The sequence below is a fragment of the Somniosus microcephalus genome, chromosome 4, assembly GCF_052327205.1.
Source record: "Somniosus microcephalus isolate GS21.2 chromosome 4, FLI_Smic_1.0, whole genome shotgun sequence".
Classification (NCBI taxonomy): Eukaryota; Metazoa; Chordata; class Chondrichthyes; order Squaliformes; family Somniosidae; genus Somniosus; species Somniosus microcephalus.
The window spans coordinates 240,773,489-240,799,897 of NC_140990.1; the positions used below are offsets into that span (position 1 = coordinate 240,773,489).

A 26,409-nucleotide genomic window follows, 5' to 3' on the forward strand; every position below is an offset into this window, starting at 1 on the left:
CAACAGTGACTACACTTCAAAAGTAATTAATTGGCTGTAAAACCTTTTGGGACACCCTGAGGTAGTGAAAGGCGCTATATAAATGCAAGTCTTTTTACAAGGGGAACTTGTACCTGGGGTGAGATGAGTGGCAGGAGATCACAATGATCAGGTACACCAAGAAAGGAAAGGAATAAACATTGAAAGAATATTAATGGAAGGAATGGCATGCATCTTATTTGAGGGCTGGCAAAGTGCTTTGTTTTTAAGTTTGCTGAAGGTAGACAAGTCATTTCTGGATAGGTAATAAGCAAAATGTTTCAGCACTGTTTCGAACATAAAAGCACGCTATGCAAATATACGAGACATTTAACCTATTATAAAAATACAGTGGCTCAATGGTTTCTATAGATACTACTTTAAAAATGTATCTTTGACAAAGAATAATGAGTACTCCAACTTATTCTGGTTCATTTGACTCTAGATTTTCTGGGTATTGGATAACCTGATTTCTAACTGTCAGTTGTAACGCTGAAATTATCTCATGCATAGATGCTTAGTTAGAATTTATATATAAGTACTTTTATGAGTATGTTAATAGTTTTGTTCACTGATACAGCAATTCTGCAATATTTCCCTGGTGCTGGGTTGGCCACCAATCACATCAATATGAATTATGACTAAGGTAGTCTGAGTGAATGCCTTTGCACTGTAGAGTATATTTCACAAGGTGCCTAGACAATAAACCAAAATACAATTTATCTAATTGTCCACCTGCCATTTACCTACTGTAGTGTTTGGTATATTATAGTACGAGTTTGTAAATTTCCTTTTATCTTGTTTTACACCTGCTAATCTATTAATGCATTTTTTCCTCATGTTTTATAAAATTGTGTAGAACAACAGGTGGCTGAAGTATAAAGTTGAATGATAAAATCAGCAACTGGTGATCTGCACTTACCAACAAAATCAACATGTGGTTGGAGTGTTACATCCATAGAAGATAATCTTTGTTCTCTCTTGCAAGCATAATTTATGCTCTATTCGGCTGAGTATCTGTCCCAATTCCCAGTGAGGGAACTTTGCATATCTTTTCCTTTGTATTCCATCTTATATAAAAACATAGCTGCTGAAGTGCAGCAGTAACCCTTTCTTTGAGACCATCTTTAACTTTGGTTTATTATTTTTGTTTTCTGTGCACTGTTTCTGCGTACAATCTATGTGCAACCATCTATATATTCTATGTTATGCACCTATTAAAGAACTGGTAAATCCTATTAGAATATTTTAAACAACTTCTGCCTTAGAAACCTTTGCTAGGAGTCTAAACTTGTGCCCCCGCAAACCTCTTTATTTTAATGGCCTAGTGTCCTGCACTTTGGTATCAGTACAACCCAACCCTCTACACTTGAAATGATGCTGCTGATTTTGTAGAACTGTAAATTGTGGCTCCACTGTCAAAATCACCTGGAAGAGCTCTCACAGATCTTGAGCATAAATATTGGGAGTGAAATTCAACTTCGGCAGGGGTGCAAAATAGGTGGTAGCGGATTGGCGACCTGTTGTACACCACATCAACTATTTCTTTCCAGTCAAGACAATGACAGTGAAAATCGAGCTGGGCATATAATGGGCAGCCAATCAAATACCAACCATTTTGCGCCTACCAAAGTTAAGTTTTAATCCCCATTTAGTGCAATTATACTTGTGCATTGGGTGGATTATGCCAGTGGTATGCACTGGGTGCAATTATACTGCAGCTGGAATTCAGCTTGACTTTCTAATTTTATAAAAATGCATGAAAAAACACTTTGACCTACTGTATCACCAACCAAATTGTTCTCAATAATCTAATACTTAATCTTTAAGTAAGTGATAAAGATATAAGACTGATTGAAAAGGAAAGGAATGATGATTCCAGAAATTTTTTTTTTATTTGTTCCTTGGATGTGGGCGTCGCTGGCAAGGCCAGCATTTATTGCCCATCCCTAATTGCCCTTGAGAAGGTGGTGATGAGCTGCCACCTTGAACCGCTGCAGTCTGTGTGGTGAAGGCACTCCCATAATGCTGTTAGGGATTGCGTTCCAAGATTTTGAACGGTTGACAATGAAGGAATGGCAATATATTTCCAAGTCAGAATGATGTGTAACTTGGAGGGGAACTTGCATGTGCTGGTGTTCCAATGCGCCTGTTGCCCTTGTCCTTCTAGGTGGTAGAGGTTGCGGGTTTGGGAGATGCTGCTGAAGAAGCTTTGGTGAGTTGCTGCAGTGCATCTTGTAGATGGTACATACTGCAGCCACGATGCGCCGGTGGCGGAGGGAGTGAATGTTTAAGAGATGGGGTGCCAATCAAGCGGGCTGCTTTGACCTGGATGGCGTAAAGCTTCTTGAGTGTTGTTGGAGCTGCACTCATCCAGGCAAGTGGAGAGTATTCCATCACACTCTTGACTTGTGCCTTGTAGATGGTGAAAAGACTTTGGAGAATTTTCCCCCTGATTCCCATTGATTTCAATTTTGCTGGGGCTCCTTGATGCCACACTTGGTTAAATGCTGTCTTGATGTCAAGGGCAGTCACTCTCACCTCACCTCTGGAATTCAGCTCTTCTGTCCATGTTTGTAATGAGGTCTGGAGCCGAGTGGTCCTGGTGAAACCCAAACTGAGCATTAGTGAGCAGGGTATTGGTCAGTAAGCACCGCTAGACAGCACTGTCGAGGACACCTTCTGTCACTTTGCTGACGATTGCGAGTAGACTGATGGGGTGGTAATTGGCTGGATTGGATTTGTCCTGCGTTTTGTGGATAGGACATACCTGGGCAGTTTTCCACATTGTCGGGTTGATGCCAGTGTTGTAGTTGTACTGGAACAGCTTGGCTAGAGACGCGGCTAGTTCTGGAGCACAAGTCTTCAGCATGACAGCCAGGATGTTGTCGGGGCCCATAGTCTTTGCTGTATCCAGTGCGCTCAGCCGTTTCTTGATATCACATGGAGTTAATTAAATTGATGACTGGCTTCTGTAATGGTGGGAACCTCAGGAGGATGCCGATATGGATCATCCACTCAGTACTTCTGGCTGAAGATGGTTGCAAACGATTCAGCCTTGTCCTTTGCACTCGCGTGCTGGGCTCCACCATCATTGAGGATGGGGATATTCATGGAGCCTCCTCCTCCCGTTAGTTATTCAATTGTCCACCACCATTCACGACTGGATGTGGCAGGACTGCAGAGCTTTGATCTGATCTGTTAATTGTGAGATCGCTTAGCTCTGTCTATTGTATGCTGCTTCCACTGTTTTAGCATGCATGCAGTCCTGTGTTGCAGCTTCCCCAGATTGACACCTCATTTTTAGGTATGCCTGGTGCTGCTCCTGGCATGCTCTTATGCACTCCTCATTGAAGCAGGGTTGGTCTCCTGGCTTGATGGTAATGGTAGAGTGAGGGATATGCCAGGCCATGAGGTTACAGATTGTGGTGGAATACAATTCTGCTGCTGCTGCTGATGGCCCACAGCACCTCATGGATGCCCAATTTTGAGCTGCTAGATCTGTTCTGAATCTATCCCATTTAGCACAGTGGTAGTGCCACACTACATGATGGAGGGCATCCTCAGTGTGAAGACGGGATTTCCTCTCCACAAGAAAGAAAGAAAGACTTGCATTTATATAATGCCGTTCACGACCACCGGACATCCCAAAGCGCTTTACAGTCAATCAACTACTTTTTTTTGGAAGTGTAGCCACTGTTGTAATGTGGGAAATGCGGCAGCCAATACAGCAAGCTCCCACAAACAGCAATGTGATAATGACCAGATAATCTTTTTTAGTGATGTTGATTGAGGGATAAATATTGGCCAGGACACTGGGGATAACTACTCTGTACTTCTTCGAAATAGTGCCATGAGATCTTTTATGTCCACCTGAGAGAGCAGGTGGGGCCTCGGTATAACGTGTCATCCGAAAGACAGCTCCTCCAACAGTGCAGCACTCCCTCAGTACTGCACTAGAGTGTCAGCCTAGATTTTTTGCTCAAGTCTCTGGAGTGGGACTTGAACCCAGTTCATTTATATTGCATCATCTGAGTCATAACCTCCCCCACTAAAATCCATTTTCATTTAAACTTAAATTAAGCCTAAACTTAATGTATTATTGATTCGCTACCACAAGGAGTAGTTGAGGTGAATAGCATAGATACATTTAAGGAAAATCTAGATAAACACATGAGGAAGAAAGGAATAGAAGGATATGTTGATGGGGTGAGATGAAGATGGGTGGGTGGAGGCTCATGTGGAGCATAAACTCCAGCATGGACCAGTTGGGCCGAACGGCCTGTTTCTGTGCTGTAAATACTATGTAATACTATGTAAAATACCTTTCTTTACCACTGACAGTCACATAATATGTCTTTTGTACATCCCATTAGACCATCATTTTGTTGCTTTCAAATCCTGCTTGTATGTTTAAAGAAGGACAAAGAAAAAAAGAATCTTTGGTGTTATTGAGATTAAAATGGGTGATGTATTGAGTTGTAGCCTCCAGAGATCCAGTCAAACCTTTCATGGTCAAAGTGGTTGGAGCCTTTACTTAGGTTATTAAGTATATTCTGATTAGTTAGTGCCATTTACCCAGGATGGACCCAGTCGCCCAACCATCCCTTAAAGTTTCTTGAGATTATACTCCAATAACCCCCTAAGGCAGATCTGGAGGGCAAAAACTAACCAATGATTCATTAATTTTTCACAAAGAACAAAATTGCAGGAAACCTCTCCAGGTTTCAACAGAACCAGCAGATAATAACAAGTATCTCTGGCCTAAACCCCAAAGTCAAAAGACAAACATAAGCCATCAAGCATTATTTCTTTCAAGATAACCTTTTAGCACATCCTTTCATTTGTTAGATTGAAGCAATCCAGCCCCTAGCCTCAGTACAAGGAGGAACTGTCTGCCAGGATCTCTGATGACCAATTATACCATTGTGCCTTTGACACTAATTTTCAACATTCCAGAGGAAGGCTATCCAGTCAGGTTTGCTAATCAGAGGGATGCTCACTACTCACATTTAGCTCAAGGATACCATGGCCAGGGGATTATGCTATGAATTTTAAAGATTCTTTCCTATGTTTGGGCTTATGGTTTTACTTATTAACTTCTGCAGTCCTTCCCAACATGATGTGTTCAATTAAGTGGTATTTCGATTCATTTCCAAATATTGAGAAGGTGTTACATAACTTGCAAAGAAGCTGGTTTTACTCTCACAGCCTTGAACTCTTCAGAGGCTGGGTTGGTTTGAATCTTTCTCGGTTTCTGAACTTGAGCAAACTGCAATTTATAAACCTTCAGGATAAACCTTCAGCTCGTGTTATTTATGTAATGTACTCCAAAGGTGAACTGTCAGCTATCAATCTCGAAGATGCACACTCCATTTAACCATGATGAATCAAAGTTTCAAACAGTGAGATTCGGCTACTGGTACAAGAAGCTACCCGTTAGCTTCATCACTTTACTCAAGAGCTTTCACAAAATGCATTTCAATGATAGTTGCATGCCTACTGTTATAAAAATGCATGCAATTTAATGTGAATGACTGTAAGTAAGGAAATACATTTTGGGAGGAAAAAAAATGAATGGGAATGTATATTCATTGGAAAGACACTAAAGGGTGTGGATAAGCAGGGAGACCAGGGACGCTAAATGCATATGTCCCCAAATGTGTAGATAGATAAAGCCATAAGAAAGGACAAAGTGTGTTGGATTTTATAAATTGGGGAATAGAATACAAGAGTAAAAAAGTAATTATAAATTTGTGCAAAACATTAGGTCCCAGTTGAAGTACTGCATGCAGTTTTCAAAGCCCCATTATGGAAAGGACATTGAAGCCATCAAGTGAATACTCTGTAGATTCACCAGGATACCACCAAGGATGGGAACCTATAGTTATCAGGAGAGCCTTGATATATTAGGATTATTTCCACTGGAGCAGAGAAGGCTAAGAGGACATTTAACAAAGGATGTAAAAATTATGAAGGTTTTTGATAGAGTGAATAGGGAAAGACTATTTCCTCTGGTTGGGGAGACGGTGATGGGAGGTCATCAATTAAAATTTATCACTAAGAGAGTGAGGAGGGAATTTAGGAGAAACTTCTTTGCAAAAAAGGTTGTCAGACCTCGGAATGCTTTGCCACAGCGGGTGATTGAGGCGGAGACCATTGCATCTTTTAAGGGAAAAATTGATAAATATTTGAAGCAGAGGAAGTTACAGGAATATGGGGAGAGAGCAGGACAGTGGGATTAGTTTGGATTTCATGACCACAGGATGTTCTAAAGCTCTTCACAGCCAATGAAGTATGTTTGTAGTATAGTCACTGTTGTAATGTTGGGGAACGCAACAGCCAAACTGAATACAGCAAGATCCTACAAACAGCAACAAGATAAATAACCAGATAATCTGTTTTGGTGAAGTTGGTTGAGAGATAAATATGGGCCAGATCACAGGAGAACTCTGCTGCTATCATTTGAATAGTGCCGTGGGATATTTTACATCTGCCTAAGAGGCAGACAAGACCTCGGTTTAACAACTCATCTTCCTCACAGTGCAGCACTCTCTCAGTACTGTACTGAAATATCAGCCTAGATTATATTTTCAAGTCTCTGTAGTGGAGCTTGAACCCACAATCTTCTAACTCAGAGGTGAGAGTGCTACCACAGAGCCAAGGCTGACACCAAAATCCTATGTTCACATTTATACTAGTAACTGCCTACATAAACTTGACACACTGTAATTATAGCCTTCTCTGGCAGTGGTACTATAGTTCCTCAGTTTCGCAATTCCCAGCTGCTCAGCCTGTACTGCTGAGAAATTCCTGTGCAGCAACCAAATCTACTACTATTGCTTCCCAAATTGTAGTTAGTTTTGCCAAAGTAATTATGTCTTTAAATAGGGACTGAATTACGTCTGCATGTCCTGGTACAATTCTCCCCTGACCTTTAACCAACCTCCCAGCTCTTTCACCAGAAGATTTGACGGTATTCATTCCCCGTGTAAGAACATAAGAAATAGGAACAGGAGTAGGCCATTTGGCCCCTCGAGCCATTCAATAAGATCATGGCTGATCTTCTACCTCATCTCCACTTCCCTGAACTATACCTATATCCCTTGATTCCCTTAATATTCAAAAATTTATCGATCTCTGTCTTGAATATACTGTACTCAACGACTGAGCCTCCACAGCCCTCGGGTAGAGAATTCCACAGATTCACCACCCTCTGAGTGAAGAAATTTCTCCTCATCTCAGTCCTAAATGGCCGACCCCTTATTCTGAGATTGTGACCCCTGGTTCTAAACTCCCCAGCCAGGGGAAACATCCTCCCTGCATCTACCCTGTCAAATCCTGTAAGAATTTTGTATGTTTCAATGAGATCACCTCTCATTCTTCTAAACACTAGAGAATATAGGCCTAGTCTACTCAATCTGTTCTCATAAGACAATCCCCCCATCCCCAGGAACCAGTCTGGTGAACCTTTGTTGCACTCCCTCTATGGCAAGTATATCCTTCCTTAGGTAAGGAGACCAAAACTGTACACAATACTCCAGGTGTGGTCTCACCAGGGCCCCATATGGTGATTTACTTGTGTGTATAAGTTAATTATATAATTCTTAACATAGAGATTTATTTGTTTCAAAGAGTTTGCATAATGTAACTCCTACTGTAAATATATACATTATATTGCTCTTATTTATTCACCTGTTCATCTGCTCATTAAATTGATTTGCCAGTTAAAGTCTAAAATGAGGCCTGGTGTTTTGATCTTCTGCTGCTGCTTAGAAAATGAGAGGAGAGGGTATAACAGAAGCTAAAGAAATCTTAATATAGGTTTTTTCATAATCCAAGGGCATGCTGTCAAGTCTTACCTAGACATCATCAGAGCCAATGAAGACATTTACGAGACTGAAGAAAGCTAAGACGGAAGCTGAAATATCTAGAATAAGAAAGGCAGAAAAGGGCCAAAGGCATAGCAACTACATTGCCGCACAAAGATATTTTTTCAAAGGACTCACTCCTTGATAATTAAAAATTACTCCAGTAATGTTCAGGCCAGCTGACCTGAGCAAAAACCTCTCTAAATGCTTGGGCAGTGGCAGCATTCTTGTCTCTGAGTTAGAAGGTTGTGGGTTTAAGCACTACTGCAGGAGTTGAGAATACAATCCAAATTGACACTTCAGTGCAGTAGTAAGGATGTGCTGCTTGTTGGAGGTGCCATCTTTTGGTTGAGACAATAAACAGAGACTCCATCTGCCTGTTCATTCACTTCAATTGCTTTTTTTGGGACCTTGCTATGCACAAATGACTGCTACCATATAAAAACTTCAAAGCGTAATTTATCCTGTGTGTCGACATGTAATAAAAATGATTGAGATATATATATATATATTAATTATATGCTTGTATGTGTATGAATATATATGTAAAACATTAAAATATGTATATGGGTCTCACGTTAAGTTAAAAATTGCAATGTATACATTTTCTATGGAAATTCCTATGTTAAAATGCTCACATTGCCTCTTATGTTTCCTTATAATGCCAAGAAGTGAAATTGCAATAGGATTTTCAATGATAATGTTATATCTTGACGGTTATGGCTCCCTGCCTCATCACCAGATGGTGCTATCTTTTCCTCACAAATCACTTGAAGTACTTTGTGAAAATAAAATCACATGCCATTTTTCCCATAAAATTTCTAATGTCCAAAATTAGGTCTTAATCCAAATTTTTAAACTATTATTTCATAATAATGATTAAATACATCCATTGTATTATCTTTTTTGTCTTTCAAAGCCTGTGTGAAAGCTTTTTTTATTTGAAAGCTTGATCCTTTCCCAAAAGTGAGAGTTTGGATTTGATAGTTTTGCCCAAAGGTGTGTTATTTTTAGCTGACTGCAGATTGTGCCCTCTGAACATGTACAGTGCACCCAATTTCCTTGAGTGGTACTAATACATCCAATCAGGCAAACTGCTGGAATACTTTTCTTTAGCTTTTAGCAGCTTGTGCTCAGTTATTCAAAATAATTTCAAAATGACAAATTACAAAAGCATTATTCAGGTGAGGTTTATTTTGAGTTTTTTTTAAGGGCCTATATATGTGTATGTGTGTGAGACAGTGTGCGGGAGTTTTCCCCCTCCCTCACCTGCCCCCCTCAGACATATCTGAGGTGTTGTTGGCTGCATATGCTGACATGTGAGGCAGAAACAGAGAAGAAGAGGCAGATATATAGAGAGGCAGATAGATGGTGTATTTCCTCATCCTAACTCGAATTATTAAAAAAATTACAAGTTGCATTTTGAAAGCAAAAAAAGCCCCTTTGAGAGAAATGGATAAGAGGGGAAGGTAGGAAGGGGTGTGGGAAACAGGTTAAGGATTCTACAGGCACCCAGCCTTAGGGGAGAGAGTTGGAATGGAGAGTTAGGATGAGGTGAGTGACAGTAGAGGAAGGGTGGATACAGGGATTGAGCAGGTAGGTTTTTTAAAAATTTGTTCTTTGGATGTGGTGATGCTGGCCTGGCCACATTAATTGACCATCTCTACTTACTCTAAGAAGTTTATGATGAACCTTCTCCTTGACTCGCCAGCCTTTGTCATGATGCTCCCATAATGGTGATAACTGGTGAAATCCAGGATTCTGACCCAGCGATAATGAAGAAATAGCAATATCTGTCCAATCAGGATAGTTTGTGAAGTGGAGGGGAACTTGGAGGTGATCCTGTTCCGATGTCATTGGTGCTTTTGTCCTTCTTAGTGATAGAGGTCACACAGGAGGGAGATGCTGTCAAAGTAACCTTGGCGAGTTGCAGCAGTGTATCCTATCAATGATACGTCTTGCAGCCACTGTGCTGGAGGGGTGGATATTGAGTCCAGTGTCAGGGCATTGATCAAGTAAACTGCTTTCAGAGATCAAGAAATGAGCCATTCATCTTAGAGTAACCAGCCTCTGCCCTGCTCTCAAAGTGGAAGTGGAAGATGTAGTGCTGGGCATGAGTAGAGGTAATAAGAGTGAGAGGGTGGTAGGAAGGCTAAGAGGTAGTGGACATGATCCAAGTAAGGGGGCAGGGAAAGCATGAGTGATGGGTGATGGGATGGGAAGGGAAAGGAGCCATTGAGTGCTACATTTGCCCCACAACTCCAAGCGGAATATGTCATCTGCAGGTGTTGATGGCTTCTTTCTTTACCATGCCACCCTATACCTCCTATCTGAAAGAGAGAGAGGCAAAAAGAAAAGTTGGGGAGAGTTTTAAAGGGAACAAGCAGCCCTATAAGAACTGCTTGCACTGAATAACCCAGCCCTTCATCCCAAGGCACACCCAACACATCACGCACCAGGAGTGCCACAGTATTGTGTGAAGGAACTGGCCTTATCTTACAACATGAGGCCTGCTTAAAGGCACTGCAGGTGCATACAGCACCCAAAGACCACCAGTCCTGACACCACTGCATTAGCATCACATTATCAGCCTATTAGTTAGGTCTTAAGCTGGAAATTGTCCAGCTATTATACATAAAGATAATTCAGTTCCTGATATATTAAAAACTTTTTTATAACTTTCTTTAATTGTTCAGGTACATTCCCAAAATAATTTCTGGATTTTTTTCTTTGGGATTTAAGTTAGGGGTAGTTGTTTAAAGCTTCCATGAAGATGACAGTGACTAGTTTTCTAATAATTTTCAGTGAAATCATGTTTGACAGCGACAGCCATATTTCCTGCAGACATGCATCCATAGTATACTACTGACACCCAATTCCATACAAACTGACTCTAATTCTGCAATCTTGATTAGAAATGTCATGCTGAAGCATGTTGCTTGGGAAAGTAAAGGAAGCTCTGAGTTATATCTGTTTTACCTTGGTGATATCACTGAATGCAAACTGAATGGGAATATTGACTAATACTAATAAATAGCACTTGTTATTCAAAATATTATACATAAATACAATTTGGGGAAAAAACAAGAATGATATTACATCAGAATTACTGCTTAAAGAAATTGAAGTTCAAAGGGTAAAAAAAACCAAGCATCAAGTAAATTACAATAACGCTGATTTTCCTCGACTGGTGCAAGTTATAACTTTCTCCAGCTCAATGTCAGGAAGACTGAAACCATTGTCTTTGGATCCTGGCACAAACTGCAGTCCCATACCACTAACATAGAAACATAGAAGATAGGATCAGGAATAGGCCATTGGCCCCTCAAGCCTGCTCCGCCATTTAATGAGATCATGGCTGATCATCCAAACTCAGTACCCTGTCCCTGCTTTCTCCCCGTATCCCTTAATCCCTTTAGCCTTAAGAAATATATCTAACGCCTTCTTGAATATATTTAATGAATTGGCCTCAACTGCCTTTTGTGGTAGAGAATTCCACAGGTTCACCATTCTCTGGGTGAAGAAATTCCTCCTCATCTCTGTCCTGAATGGCTTACCCCTTATCTTTAGAGTGTGACCCCTGGTTCTGGACTCCTCCGCCATCGGGAACATCCTTCCTGCATCTAGTCTGCCTAGTCCTGTTAGAATTTTATAAGTTTCAGTGAGATCCCCTTTCATTCTTCTAAACTAATATAAACCCAATTGACTCAATCTCCCCTCATACGTCATTCCTGCCATCCCAGGTATCAGTCTGGTGAATCTTCGCTGCACTCCCTCCATGGCAAGAACATCCTTCCTCAGATAAGGCGACCAAAACTGCACACAATACTCAAGGTGTGCTCTCACCAAGGCCCTGTACAACTGCAGCAAGACATCCTTGCTCCTGTACTCGAATCCTCTCGCTATGAAGGCCAACATACCATTTGCCTTCTTAACCGCCTGCTGCACCTGAATGCTTACCTTCAGCGACTGGTGTACAAGGACACCCAGGTCTCGTTGCACTTCCCCTTCTCCCAATCTATTGCCATTCAGATAATAATCTGTCTTCCTGTTTTTGCCACCAAAGTGGATAATCTCACATTTATCCACATTATACCGCATCTGCCATGCATCTGCCCAATGACCCAACCTGTCCAAATCATACTGAAGTTTCTCGGCATCCTTCTCATAGCACACACGCCCACCCAGCTTTGTGTCGTCTGCAAACTTGGAGATATTACATCTAGTTCCCTTATCTAGATCATTAATATATATTGTGAATAGCTGGGGTCCTAGCACTAATCACTGTGGTACCCCACTAGTCACTGCCTGCCACTCGAAAAAAGACCCGTTTATTCCAACTCTTTGCTTCCTGTCTGCCAACCAGTTCTCTATCCAAGTCAGTACCTTACCTCCAATCCCATGTGCTTTAACGTTACACGCTAATCTCTTATGTGGGACCTTATCGAAAGCCTTCTGAAAGTCCAAATACACCACATCCACTGGTTCTCCCTAATCTATTCTACTAGTTACATCCTCAAAAAATCCAGTAGATTAGTCAAGCATGATTTACCTTTTGTAAATCCATGTTGACTTTGTCCGATCCTGTCACTGTTTTCCAAGTGCTCTGCTATTACATCTTTTATAATGGACTCTAGCATTTTCCCCACTACCGATGTCAGGCTTACCGGTCTATAATTCCCCGTTTTCTCTCTACCACCTTTTTTGAATAGTGGGGTTACATTACCCACTCTTCCTCCCCAGCCATTATGTCAGGGTGAACCCAGACTGTTTGCAGCTTTGGAATCTTGTTCGACCTTGAGCTGAGCTTAAACCTCACACGCCATCGAACACCAAAACTGCTCGCTTTGACCACTGCAACATTGCCCCTCCACCGTATTTGTAAATTCCAGACTTGATGATTCTAATGCTTTGCTTGCTGGCTTCCATCCTCTGCTTTGCATGAATCTAACTTTTCCAAAACTCTGCTGCATGTATTTTGCCCCACACTAAGGCCTCGATTTTCAGTGTGCCGTGAGGCGGGCTTTTAGGCGTGCGGGGGGCTAAAATCCCGAATTCGGGGGTCCCGACACCATCCCGCCCAAAACCCGCCTCCATATAAGTTTCAAAGGAGGCGGGTACCCGCCCCGCACTGGGACCCGCCGACCCGAGGCGGGAAGGGATTAGTGCCAATTAACTGCCTGTGAACAGGTAGTTAACAGGCAGTTTTTAGCCTAATCCCTATTTTGAGGGGTGTCGTGTGGGATTCCCGACGGCTCCAAACCACGCCATGTTACAGCAGGCGGGCCATCGGGTTGAAGGACTTGGAGGGGTCGCGATGTCGGTGTTCAGGTGAGTGATGGGTGCATGAGTGCAAAGGTAAGTGTGTTTGGTGTGTCTAAAGTGTGTAAAGAAGTTTAAATTACCTGTACTTACCTTAACAGCCTTTCTTCCTCTAGGTTTCGGGAGTCCATCACTCAGCCGGCACTGAAAGCAAAATGGCTGCGAGCTGTCAAAAGTGACAGCCTTCAGCTTTCATTGCCGGTGAGAGTTCTAACTGAGTCTGCGTAGAAGGACTCAGGTTAGAAGTCAGACTGTCAGTGTTTGACAGCTTCAAACAGCTGTGAAACACTGATATTTCATCTGTCAAGACGTCTTGACAGATGAAGTTTCAGTCTGTGACGTCACCTGTTGCCGGGTGGCCCTTAATTGGCCTGCTGAGCCCGCTGGGCGGGCTCAACAAGGTCAATCAAGGGAAAATCGTGTGGGTTGGCCAGACGTCGATGTAGGCGGGACTACAACCCAAAAGTTGTAATCCCGCCTCCTTCCCGACTGCTGAATGAAAATCCAGCCCTAAGTCCTGCCTGACCATCCCTGTCATTGTCGCTAACCTACTGGCTCTCCATCTCCCAACACACCTACTATTCCAGAAATCATTCCGCAAGCCAAGAACAGCCTTAATCATCTTCTCCATGACTTACTGCCTCCTCAAATCCCCTTCCCCCAACAGCCTCCACCCTTACTTCCAATACCAAGTGCAAGGAGCCCATGGGTTTCTTTGTCTCTAAAATTGAGACCATCAATGCAGCTATCACTGCTGCTTCCTTCCCTTCATCTTCCCCTCTAACATTACTCCATCCCTGGCATTTTAAACCAAATTAAGGACTAAATTAATAGTGGAGGGAGGGATTTCAAACAAAGGCAAAAATATTCTTACACTATTATTTCATAGCATACTTTAATAACGTATATTCCTCCACCTCATTGAGAATTCTGACATTTAGGGTATATTCTCACTCTTAATTCTTTCCCAAAATATATTATTTCATAATTATCTATATTTGCCACCGATCTGCCCACTCCCTTAACCTATGTCTGAAATCCCTCCCTCCACTATTAATTTAGAGCTTAATTGGCTTAAAATGCCAGGGATGGAGTAATGTTTCTTATGTGCCACTATGTTCTCCAACGTTCTTCCTCATAGCTTGCCATGCCCTTAATTTGATATCAACAGCAAATTTTAATATCAATCCTTATAAACCTATGTCTAAGTGTATATAGTGAACAAGAGAGGTCCTGACATAAATCTCCAGGGTACGCCACTAGCTATACTTTGGCAATCTGAGAGAGATCACTCCTACTATCTGCAATGTCACTTTTAACCATCCTTTATCCATGCTGCTACTTTACCTCTAACACCATGGGCATTAATATTTACAAGTTTCTTATGTGCCATTTTATTAAATGCTTTTTGAAAGTCTAAATATATCACATCCACTGCATCCCCTTTAACTATACATTTAGTAAGTTCCTCAAAGAATTTGATTAAATTAAGTGGCCTGTCATTTACAAATCCATATTATCTCTCCCTGAGCAACCCATATCTAATTGTTCTCTAATGCTATGCTTTATTATCATTTCTAACAGTTTGCTGCTGCCAATGTGAGGCTAACTGGTGTACAATTATCTGTCTTATTCATTTCACTTGTAGCACAGGACTGGAGGATGGCAAATGTTCAAAACAATTCCTGTTTCCATAGAATTTTGGAAGTGACTGATTCTGTTCTGTTGTTTTATCATCAACTTCCTTCAAGATTCTGAATCTAGTTTCAACCTCTGACTTAACATTATTTTTTTATATTTCTCCAAGTTATCCTCCAGTATTTCTGCCTGTGGAGTTCATTCCTAGACAGTGTTCTTTGTGTGCAGAATTATCAATATACAGTTAACCATCACTTGCAGAACCTGGGTAGAAACATAACACCAAATGCAGTCATTTGTTTCATATTTGATAGCTTGTTCTAAAGTGGTAACATTGCGGTATATAATAGATTAAGGCCTAGAAATTCGGTTGTTTGCACCAGCAATTAGCGCCTAAAGAGCCCAAGAATTGGGGCGTTACCCAATGTTCGGGCAGGCGCAATGAAGATAGCGACACCTCCCATATTGAGTATCCATTTAGTGCCTGCGCTCTTAGCACGTGCCCGCGTGCACAGGCAGTTCATGACGTCATTTCAGTGTGCAATGCCTTTTTGGCGCCCCTGACCGGATATTCGGTGGCACCCGGAACCTTTCCGCCTGGCGCTATTAGTGACAGTTGGATGGAACGTTCCCAGGCCCTTCTCGGAGTCGGGGGGTGCTATTTAAAGGGGACAGCTCTAGTATAAAAACTGCAGCCACTTGGCCTGTTCATTCTGATCGTTGTTGGAGAGAGTTGGTGAGCTACTGTTGCACACTATTTTTCGGATTTAGCCTTCAAAGACTTGGGACCTGCAGCCCTGTCCGGAGCAGTTGGAGCGCTAGACATTACTGTGTGTTGCCCATCTGGCATAGCAATGGGAGCTGCTTTGGAAGGGAACGTCCTCATGGCCGGACACTTGGAAGGGGCACAGAGACGGCGGGAGAGAGGGCCGGGATTGGCCAGAAGGAGGAGGGGCAATGGAGGTCACCCAATCTGACGATACGCTGCGAGGGTTTTCAGGCAGCAGGTGTCATACCTTACCATGTCGGAGGAGCAGTATCTGCGAAGGCTCAGATTCGGTAAGGAGGTTGTGACTGAACTGTGCCACCTGCTTGCTGAGGATCTGCAGCCGCGTCTACGGTGCAGGACCTCTCTGTCGGTTGCCGTCAAAGTGACTGTTGCCCTGAACTTTTACGCAAGCGGATCCTTTCAGTCAGCCACTGGGGACATCGCAAATATAACACAATTTGCAATGCATTGTTGCATCCGGCAAGTGACAGCTGCCCTCTATAGAAGGAGGCGTCAATTAATCACCTTCCCTGTGACCCTGGAGAAGCAGGCGGAGCGCACGCAGGGCTTCGCTGCTATTGCGGACTTCCCCATGGTGCAGGGGGCCATTGATTGCACACATGTGGCTTTGCGGGCGCCAATCCGGAGGAGTTCCGCAACCGCAAGGGGTTCCACTCCCTCAATGTCCAGCTGGTCTGTGACCACCGCCAGATGATCATGGCAGTCAACGCACAATTCCCTGGGAGCAGCCACGATGCGTTCATCCTGCGGCAGACCTCAGTTTCTGACCTTTTTGAGAGCCCGGCTCACCCACGAGGCTGGCTTCTGGGCGACAAGGGCTATCCTCTCTGCCCATGGCTCATGACCCCACTCTGTTTGCCTGCCACCGCGGCAGAAGAGCTTTACAACAGCAGCCATCAGGCGACCAGGAACATTGTGGAGCACACTATTGGTGTGCTCAAACAGCGTTTCCGCTGTCTAGACCATTCGGGGGGAGCCCTGCAGTACTCGCCGGAGCAAGTGGGTCGCATCGTCGTCTGCTGCATGCTCCACAACTTGGCCATTCGACGAACCCAGCCAATGCCAGCCGACCCTCAAGGTCCAGCAGAGCAGGCGGACTTGGAGGAGGAGGAGGAGGAGGAAGAGCAGGCGGACGAGGAGGAGGAGCATGCGGACGAGGAGGAGGAGGAGGAAGATGGGAGGGCTCCTGAAACTGGAAGGGCCGCCCGTCAGAGGCTCATAAGGACTCGGTTCTAGGCCCCTCTGACGGAATGATGGGTGTCATTTGTCCTGCGCACTTCGGATCGTACAAAGCCTATGAAGGCCACCATGAGTGTAAATAGTTACGAGTACCATTGTAAATTAAAAAAATTCTTTATTGTCAAAAAAGTGCTTCCTTCCAGCATAACAACGTCATGTCAACAGAAACCATAACTAACAAAATAACAGTTAACTCTCTGGCAAAGCCACAAAACTAAACAAACCATCACAACAGGTGAGGGCGTCCTTGAATTTGGAGAAAGAAACGTCTCAGCAACTCCCTCTACTGCTGGCCCCTTGATGGAGACCGACTTCTCTTTCGCGGTCGGCCCCTTCCCTCCCTGCTGCTACTACATAATTGAACCCCAGTGGCGGCGTCAAGGCTGGGGGACGCCTGCTGACTGTCTGGAAACGCAGAAGCCCCTGAGTGACGGTCTGGACGACCTCTGGGCTTGGAGGGTGCGGAGGCTGGCTGCTTGATCTGGGCATGGCTGGAAGCAGTGTGCACTGCAGGTGGTGGCAGCTGCACTGCAGACGTTCCAGCGGTGGCATGAGCAATGGTCACCTGCCGAGAGAGGACACCTGCACCATGGTCGGACGACACACTGGCTCTCTGAGGGGACCGGTTCGGCTCATCCGCCACAATCGACTGCTCCACTGATTCCTGGCCTCGTGTGGTACTGGAAGGGCCCGGGGTGATCCTAACTGATGCAGATAGGGTGGCAGCAGTGAGAGTTCGCGTTGCCTCAATCTGGGTGTGGACGAGGCCAGCAAGTGACTGCGTGGCAGCAGTGAGGACCTGTGTGGCAGGTGCCAGTGCTTCGGAGAAGCCCTGGACAGTTCTTTCCATTGCTTCGGACAAGGCCGGAGCAGTCTGTTCCACTGCCTCGGACAAGCCCTGGACAGACCTTTCCAGGGATTGTCCGAAGCTCTGAACAGTCCTTTCCATAGCGGCCTCGAAGCCCTGGACAGTCCTCTCCATTGCTGCCCCGAAGCCCTGGACAGTCCTCTCCATTGCTGCCCCAAAGTCCAGCACACTCTTTGCCAGTGTTTCTATCGACTGAGGCATCCTCCCCACTGCAGCCATAAGCTCAGTGTGCCTGAGCCGGGCCTGGGTGCTCATTTCAGCCAGGCTCCGCACCTCCTCTGCACCCTGTGCAGCAGTCATCGTTCCCTGCCTTGCCCTCCGGGGAGCCGGTGGACAAACTTGCCTACCCCCCTCGCGTTGCTGCAGGCCGCTTGTTCCGGCAACTGGCTCCTCATCAGAGCCCCCCCCCCCCCTCCCCTCCAGGGAACTACTATCCCCAGTCTGCAGATGTGAAGGCTCCCCTGAGGCTGGAACGGATGGTCCGGCTTCCTCCTGATCCTCGCCTCTGGAGGCACTGGCACTGGCAGCTTCAGGGCCCGGATCCCAAGCTGGTGATGCAGCATCTGAAAGCAGGGAGGTGGAAGAGTGGCTTTAGCAAAAAGACAGGTTGGCAGCAAGGCATGCCAGATTGCAGCAAGGCTATGACATGGCTCCACAGTGAGAAAGCATGCTGGCGGGGGGACCAAGTGGAAGGAGACAGCTGTAAAAGGTGAGAACCTTACCATCGCTGTCGACAATGGGGTCGGCAGCTGCAGTGGTAACAGGACCACTCAGACGTCCTCCAAGAATCTGGTGCACTCTCTCCTCGAGATCCGTGAGAGTGACCACTTGTGGCGGTCCTCCACCGGTTCGAAGCTGGTCTTTGCGAATCTTCGCCAGCTTGGACTGCAGGGGAAAGAAGGGGAAGTTATGTTACATGATGTCCTGAGTGATCATCTCATGCCCCCCATGGTGGAAGAGCCCTTACATGATGCCCTGAGTGGTCATCTCATGCCCCCCATGGTGGAAGAGCCCTTACACGATGCCCTGAGTCAAATGTGCATGTGTGTGCCCAGAAAGGGCCATGGGTGCTTGCTGACACATGGCCATTGGGGCAACGCGCACCCTATAGCCATAAAGTCAGGTGCAGATGGAGGGATTCAGAAGTTTGAATAAACACCACTCACCCTCACGACCCGAGTGAGGTCGTTGAATTTCTTCCTGCACTGTACAGGGCTCCTGGTCACCATGCTGCTGGAGTTGACCCTCTGAGAAACATCCCTCCAAGCTCAGCGGTATTCCTTTTGATTCGGCCTCCTGCCATTGTCTGGGTACAGAACATCTCGACGGCGCTCCACCGCGGCCACCAATTGCTCCAGAGCCTCATTGCTGAAGCGCTCTGCTCTCTGTCTCACCTTCTCCATCTGGTCCAAGTTTTTTGCGCCAGAGAAGGGCCTGCGCCGATTCTGAGGCCTACAAGGCACTGAGTGTGGAAGCTGAGGCTGGCTGACCCACCCCTTTAAGAGCCGGCCAACGCCTGGAAGTCTCGTGGTTATCGGTAATTGAGAGCACCTGCGCTGCGCCGTCCACGCCGATATTGGGTTGCGCCGGAAGTTTTGCGCCTTAGGAGTCCCATGCAATGTCTGAAATCGCGCCTCAATCACCTTTGGGGGCGATGCAACCCAATATCGCGCCAGGTGGCGATAAGTTGCGTCTGGCTATAAACTTTGCGCAGCGCCAGTTCTAACGCCTCAAGCGGGGCTATACCCAATTTCTAGGCCTAAGTATTTAAAAATACCCACAAGCTGCTGTCAATCATTTTGAGTCCACCTGTCAGTACAGAACTCTAGTGGTTAAATTTCCACAAGGTTCTCATGATCATCCACTGTAGCTTTGGCGGAGGATCAGCAGGAACTCCAGGGAAGCAGCGTTTATGGCATTTTATATATTAGAGCTTCCAAAAGAAACTCTTCAAATGTTAAAATAATCATTTCATTTATATAGTGGCTTATCACATTGACATTTTTTTGATGTACAATAGTTATATAGCTATGAATTACCGAGGTTAGATTAAGATTGAGCCAACATATTTAGTCCAATTTGATTGTAGTTTGTGTCAACAAAATGCACATTTTATGACTGCTACTACGAGCAATTGACCATTCCCACAAATGCAGTCTTTTTTTTTGATGACACCTTGGGACACTATTCTATGTTAAAGGTGCTATATAAATGCATGTTATTGTTATTTGGTGTTGGCAGTAACAACTTACAACACTGTGGATTTTAGGGACGTGCCAACTGTATTTGAGAAAAGACACTGAAGCTTTCATACTGTAGTTTTATTTCAAAACCTATTTTCATTTTTGTCAGCAGGTCTGAAATTGTGAATAATGTGAGATAGCCAAGATATTATACCACAGCTTAATAAGTTTATATATAAAAAACATTAGGACTATTGTCTCTAACAGAATAATTCAAAAGTTAAATCACATCATTTCCAATAAATAATCATTTTCTAAAAAGAATTAGCAGGAATTGCTGCTTTGCTTTACCTGTAGCTATTTCCCCTCAAAACTCCTTTAAACTGTGGTAGATGGAGCAGTACAGAGTGGTGGAAGTTACCTTAAACATAATGGCCCAACCATTGCGATCGGCGGCGTAGCTGCAGAGTCCACCGCCGACCTCCGAAAAGAATACAAACTTGCTTTGTGCGAGGCCCAGAATGTAGACTTGTTGTTCGACGCTGCAAAGTTGTGCGCAGCGTATTACATCAGGGAGCCTAGGAGCGTAGCGTACAGCCTATGTGTAAGGGAAGACACGCCCACAAAATCTGTCAAAACTAAGCCACGCCCACAGAAACTTCTCTCAGTCTCTTCCATTGAAATTACATTTTAAAAACTTGTAATTAAACTGGTACTTGAACTTATTTCATATATTAGCATTTTGTTAAAATTATGTAACAAAATACCAACAATAATTTAGAAACAGAGAAAAATAGGAGCATATGTTTTTCATAATTTGAGGTCAATGGAATGATTTTCGTCCTTTGACCATTTACTAAAGTGAAATAAATCGTTTAGCTGTTCAACCTTCTATTGAGATTAAAACAGTTTCTATCACTTGGGAAGTGTATTAAACATTACGTTATTTATATTTCATACTAAGAAACATGTTCCCTTTCTTATATGCACTAAGGAGCGTTGTCGAGTGTTTTGCTAACCTGAAGAATTACTTGTGCTGTACTTCAGACATCCCCGCTTTTAAAATCATAGATGTGTTCGGTGTATTTTATGTAAATCAGGTAATTTTTTTTGTTCTTTTAAGGCTAGAATTTAATATCCTGTCAAAGGTCCATTACGATGGATTACAATTCAACAGCATTGAAAGGCGTTGGCAATGATCCTTTTGATTTATTATACACCAGGCACGTAGCACACCAGCTGTGAGGCAGCTTTAAATGTATTATATCAAATAATTAAGTAGCAAAATGGTTTTATTTCATACATTTGGAGGAAGATCTGTGCTGAATGCCCAGTTCTTGATCATACAATTGGAGTGAAGAAAACATTGATAATTTTAAATATTACTTGTCATATTTTCTATTTTTAATGTTTCTGAATGTTGCCACTAGGTACATGTATTTTATTGTGAAGTGATACCAGAACATTTAACAATCCTTTCAGATGCCCTCAAATGGGCTCCTTTCATAGTGAAACAGGCTCCTGTGCCTGCTTTCACTCACCTTACCATTTTCAGATGTAATTGCTGGGCAGTTGGTGGTCAATTAGCCCAACCTTGCGCCAGCAATGTGTATTTTCCCCATCAGTGCGGATCATCTGTCAAGGCGTACCTTGACAGATCGCAATTTCGGATTTAATTCCGAACCTGCGGTCAATTTCAAAATCTGCCCCAATGTAAAGTTTAATCATTTCCGTGTAATTTTTTCTCCTATTAAAATTGATATACCTTAAATAGCTACAGAGACTGGTAGTTATAACTCAAACAGTTGGCTTTTAATAGCTTAGAACTGGACAGAACAGAACACACGTTAGCCTTCTGACCAGCTTCTCAGAAGTGAACTAGGAGGCGGAGCCAGGGGCGAAGTAACAGATCAGGACAATCAATGGCACAGCAGAGTGGTATACAGTACATCAGCATTCCTGGCCAACCAAGAAAACAGCAGGGTTACAATAGATTACAATAGGAAACAATACACAGGTAGAATAAGGTATATACTTAAGACTTATTTCACCACATTGCGCAATGCCAATAATAACCATACGGTGCCGGGACAATTTAAGAAATAGCAAGCTGCTATAATGTGGAGGTAACAAGGTTGGTATTCTGGAAGGATGAAATGAAAGAGACCGAGGGACCTTCTTCACGGAAACCTTTCTTGTGATTCTCTATGTTGTAGCTACTAATCACAGCTGGGTTATCTGTGGGAAGAATCAAGTGGAGGCAAGGCACTTCTCAGGGCAAGGAAGTATTTGGAGTGCAAGTCAACCCATACTGCTTTTGTGCACTTCACTGTGGCGAGTTAAAGAGTGGCATAGAAACAAACCTGAGAGAGGGACGTTTGTCCAGTTCACATATGGAATGATGTGTTATGCAGAGGACCTACGGAGAACCTGAAAATTCATTAAAAAGATGTGGGTTATCAGGGTGTGGGAGTTGGCGAATAACAAAAGTTTCACCTTTTCTTACTTTTAGAAAAGGAAAAATTACAATTTAATAATATACACAGATCCCTTTTTCATTGTAAACTAAATGATTTATAGCCAACATTCTACAACTTTAAATTTCTTTCTTTAAATTATTTGTGTTTCAACAGGTCTCATATATGTAGATGGGGAATGATTGAAGTGAGTCATTGACAGTAGTAGGTTTACACTGATATTGCAGGCTAAGAGTTTGTTGCAAATATCAGCAGAAAGACTTACTAGTAGATAAATGACTAAGTAAGCCTTTCTCTTGGGTGCGATGAAGTCTCCTATGTTTTATTTATCAATATAGCATGTGTTCTACAATTATGTATAATCTGGGCCGATAAATGGCTTCCACAGTATTAACCTGGACAACAGATTAGCATTTTCTTGTCATTTTATACCTAATTGTCCAAGAACTGGGTTTTTTGTATAAATTAAAGCAATACACTGATTAACTAGATCAATGCTTTACACATTTGATATTATAACTGATAATGCTGCTGCATATGTGTTTAGTTAACTGCTTTTTTATCACCTGGAAGTAATTTTAAGCTAATCAATTGTGATCCTAATGCTGCAGACATCTTTTCTCAGAGAAGATATCTATACACAACCAAAAAGACTTTGTTTTGTGTTCCCTTGTTTGTGCAATCTGTGTCTACTGTTTTCATGGCTTGCTTCACTACTGCCAACACAGTGAGCTGTATCCAAGATGGTTAATTGGAATGATACAACCATGTGTTCTAGATACATCTTTGCATGTACCAGTAAAATGTTTCTCATACAAAATATATTTTTACCGGTAGCACTGTGCTCTACACAGTCACTCTGTATCATTGCGTTAGTGGCATGCTTCCTATAAGTTTCTTTTGTTTGAGTAGAATGATGTTATTAACTAGATGAGTTAATACATATCTTTCAATAGAGGCATCTATTTAGCATTTTAATTGCTGAAAATATCGCTAGCGATTTTCCGACAGAGGCCGTTTGTGTCTAGTGCCTATTATTGAAAGTTCTTTCTGTACTGTCGCCCGTAAAGTTAGTGAAAGTATGAGAAATGAGCCTGATTGCACGGTTCATTTGTTCTCCTTTGTAGAGCCAAGCCGAGGCGCACTACAAAGGCAGTAAACATGCCAAGAAGCTCAAAGCACTGGAGGCCACGAAAAATAAGCAGAAAACTGCTTCTACCAAGGACAGCACAAAGGCCATCACCTCCTCCACCACAACCACTGCAATCACTCCCAACAGCTCTGAAAAAACAGGTTAAAAGAAACTTTTGTTCTTCTCATTCATGTACTTTCTTTATTTGTGTTGTATGTTTGCATGATACTGCTTATTTCTGCTTTTATTGCTACATGTTTTATTAATGCTGTTTGCTTGATCACGATGAATGGCCGACTAATTATTTAATAATGATGGAACAAAAGACATTTTAAATATGACCTCAATCAATTGCAATTGTATTTTGTTCCATTGAGTCAACTGGTTTGGCTGTATTCAATAAACTATTTTGTTCTATTGAAATGGCAAATTATGCTTTAGGCTACCTACCAAAGACATTGTGGTTCTTTCCACAATCTATCAAGATAGCTCCACTTTTTGCTTCTTTTTCCAGTCACTCATGCTGGACAAACCAGTCTATTAGAGAATCAGAGATGAAGCCTATCCAAAGACTAGGGTTTTGCAAAAGACATCAGGAATATTCATAGGCCTCTTATGGTGTTGGAGTGGTTCCTTAAACAAATTAAGGTTAATTTTACAAGACCCTGCGGTAGCACACACTTGTAAAATTACCCCTCATGTTTGAATAAGGGCCAGTCGCTCCAACTTAGTTCATTGAAGAATAGTATTTAATATGAGTACGTAGCTGTAGTTTCAATCAATATAATTTGGCACAGTTATGATTGATCATTCGCATGGATTTGCTAAAAATATCCCGAATGATGTATCAGATGTGTTTCATCATAATATTGGGAAAAAAACAAGCAAATTATAAAATAAATTCTTAAATTAATGTAACAATTAATATTTTCAGAAATTTGGTTTTTATTTTTCTCAATTCAATTTATCAACAGTTGCATTCTTAAAGTCTGCAAATAAGAAAATAACTTTAATTTACAATGGCATGTTTAAAAAGTCAACAAAGCTATACAGAGACAGCTTTTTAATGTTATTCTCCCAACCCATTCTACTGATTGTGTTTTACAAGATTTTTCTAGCACAGTATTCTGTTATGCATACTTCTGCCTTAAGGGCTTTCTAGCCTCATTTCTCAGAACAATGCACAGCTGGTGGATAACTGAGTATTTCTAGTGGCAACTCTAATTTATTATTCAGAAAAGAGATTCCACAAAGAATTAGTAATTACTTGAGTTCCCATCAGTGCAATAACAATGTCTGAAAATTCCATTGTGATTGTACTTTTTAATATGTTTAAGTAATAAGACGCAAGATAAGAGTATTCATTAATCCGGTGAATAACATGCAGTTTTAACTTGATTGTCTTTCTTATTCAGTTTTTGCTGATAGTTCATTATTTTATCCTTTGCAGAATCCCCATCTTCTAGACCAAATTATTTGCCTAAATAGGAAAAATAGAGCAGTTCTTTATTGATTCCCTCCACATACTATGGAGGGTAATGATGATGCTAAGCTACTGTTGCCCACAGGGGTTATTTTCACACAATTATGTACAGATGAGAGAGGCCATTTGACCCAATTACCTTATATTTTTGTAGAAACCTACATTCCCTCCCACCTTTCATCACAGTATCTAATTGCCTCTTGAATGACTCAAGTTTTTTTTGCCTCCTTCTCCTGCAAGAAAGAAGGGAATATGTTAGTGACTTTCTTGTGAGCTGTTTTGAGAATGTGCTTAACATGATTGAATCGTGTAGATGTTGGGTGCATAGTATCTTCTTCTTATCGTGTCCACAGACAGTCTATACATAGCCCAGCCAGAACTGGACACATTTTTGCGCCTTGTTGTTGAATTCGGCAAGATCTGCAACAGTGCAGGGTTCCTCTAACGATGGGCATTGCAGGAGATGTTGCATAGTCTGTGCCTCAGTTCCACATTCACAAGTTGTCGGGCTGGTTGAATATCCCCATTTGCTTAGTGACACCTTTGAGCAACCTACACCGGTCCTAAGTCTGTTAAGGCACTTCCAGGTTGCCCAGTTGCAATTAGCTCCTGGGGGAAGGCTTTCATCAAGTAAAATTTTCATCGCTGGGGGTTGTTCGAGACTGGCGAGCCGGTCTTTCCACAAGGCGATGCGGGCTTCAGATGAGGTGCATAGTATGAAGCATGGGGAAGTGAGGGATATCATAGTGGTGAGAGTAGGATGTACAGAGTGTGTGAGTAGGAGGAGAAGGAGGTGGAGTGAAGTGTGGTGCAGTGATTGTTGGAGAGGGGAGGTCAGTGTTATGTATAGAATGGCTGCAGGTGTGAGGAGAGTGTAATTGAAGTCAGAGGTAAGATTCTTACCTTTGAGAACTCGGTTGAGGCCATTAAACATCTTTTTTGGCATTCAGTCATGTTCTGGGAGCTAAGCTCCTTGAATTGATCTCCTCAGCGACCCTTTCCCACTGGTGCCAAAGGGCTCTCCCTCATCCTGCCCACTGCCTGGACCAGAGCCTTTAAAGTTGTGTTGGAGAATCTGGGTGTCCTCTCTGGACCTTTTGCAGCCATGTTGTAGCTTTCTAAACCTTCCTGCTGTCTGCAGCCACAGTGCACCTCCCCTTTATGAGGACCTGGCTGCCCTTAAGCGGTATCAGAGATGCCAGATTTCTTCCTCACACCCCACCCCCAAAAAAAAGGCATGTAGCCAATAAGCAGCGCAGTAGCACTGGCTACACACCTGACACATGATAATTGGAGCCCACCACAAATTTCACATGGTCCTTGCACCCACATGAACAGGCACATACAGCCTGTGTCCCACTCCCTGCTCGAATTGAATTTTTAGGCCA

The 26,409-nt window shown here is 43.0% G+C and overlaps 2 protein-coding genes across 21 annotated transcripts in view; one reads left to right on the forward strand and one right to left on the reverse strand.

Moving 5' to 3' along the window:
- Positions 1–26,409, forward strand: part of znf385b (zinc finger protein 385B) — a 588,958-nt gene that overhangs the window by 522,032 nt on the left and 40,517 nt on the right. For all 20 annotated transcript variants that reach the window (XM_085985989.1, XM_085985988.1, XM_085985990.1 and 17 more), the window contains one exon: positions 23,534–23,699. In XM_085985989.1, the coding sequence (XP_085842115.1) occupies positions 23,534–23,699 (166 nt within the window). The remainder of the gene's footprint in view (positions 1–23,533; positions 23,700–26,409) is intronic.
- Positions 16,980–18,640, reverse strand: LOC147120297 (uncharacterized). The gene is made up of 2 exons (XM_085986003.1): positions 18,469–18,640; positions 16,980–18,309 (listed from the first exon to the last, which is right to left on the reverse strand). Exon 2 carries the CDS (start codon positions 18,044–18,046, stop codon positions 17,162–17,164), a length of 885 nt encoding a protein of 294 aa, XP_085842129.1. The 5' UTR covers positions 18,047–18,309; positions 18,469–18,640; the 3' UTR covers positions 16,980–17,161.

Bases quoted from the DNA above. Each gene is read 5' to 3' on its own strand.
- LOC147120297 (XM_085986003.1), bottom strand. From the start codon at position 18,046: ATGACTGCTGCACAGGGTGCAGAGGAGGTGCGGAGCCTGGCTGAAATG.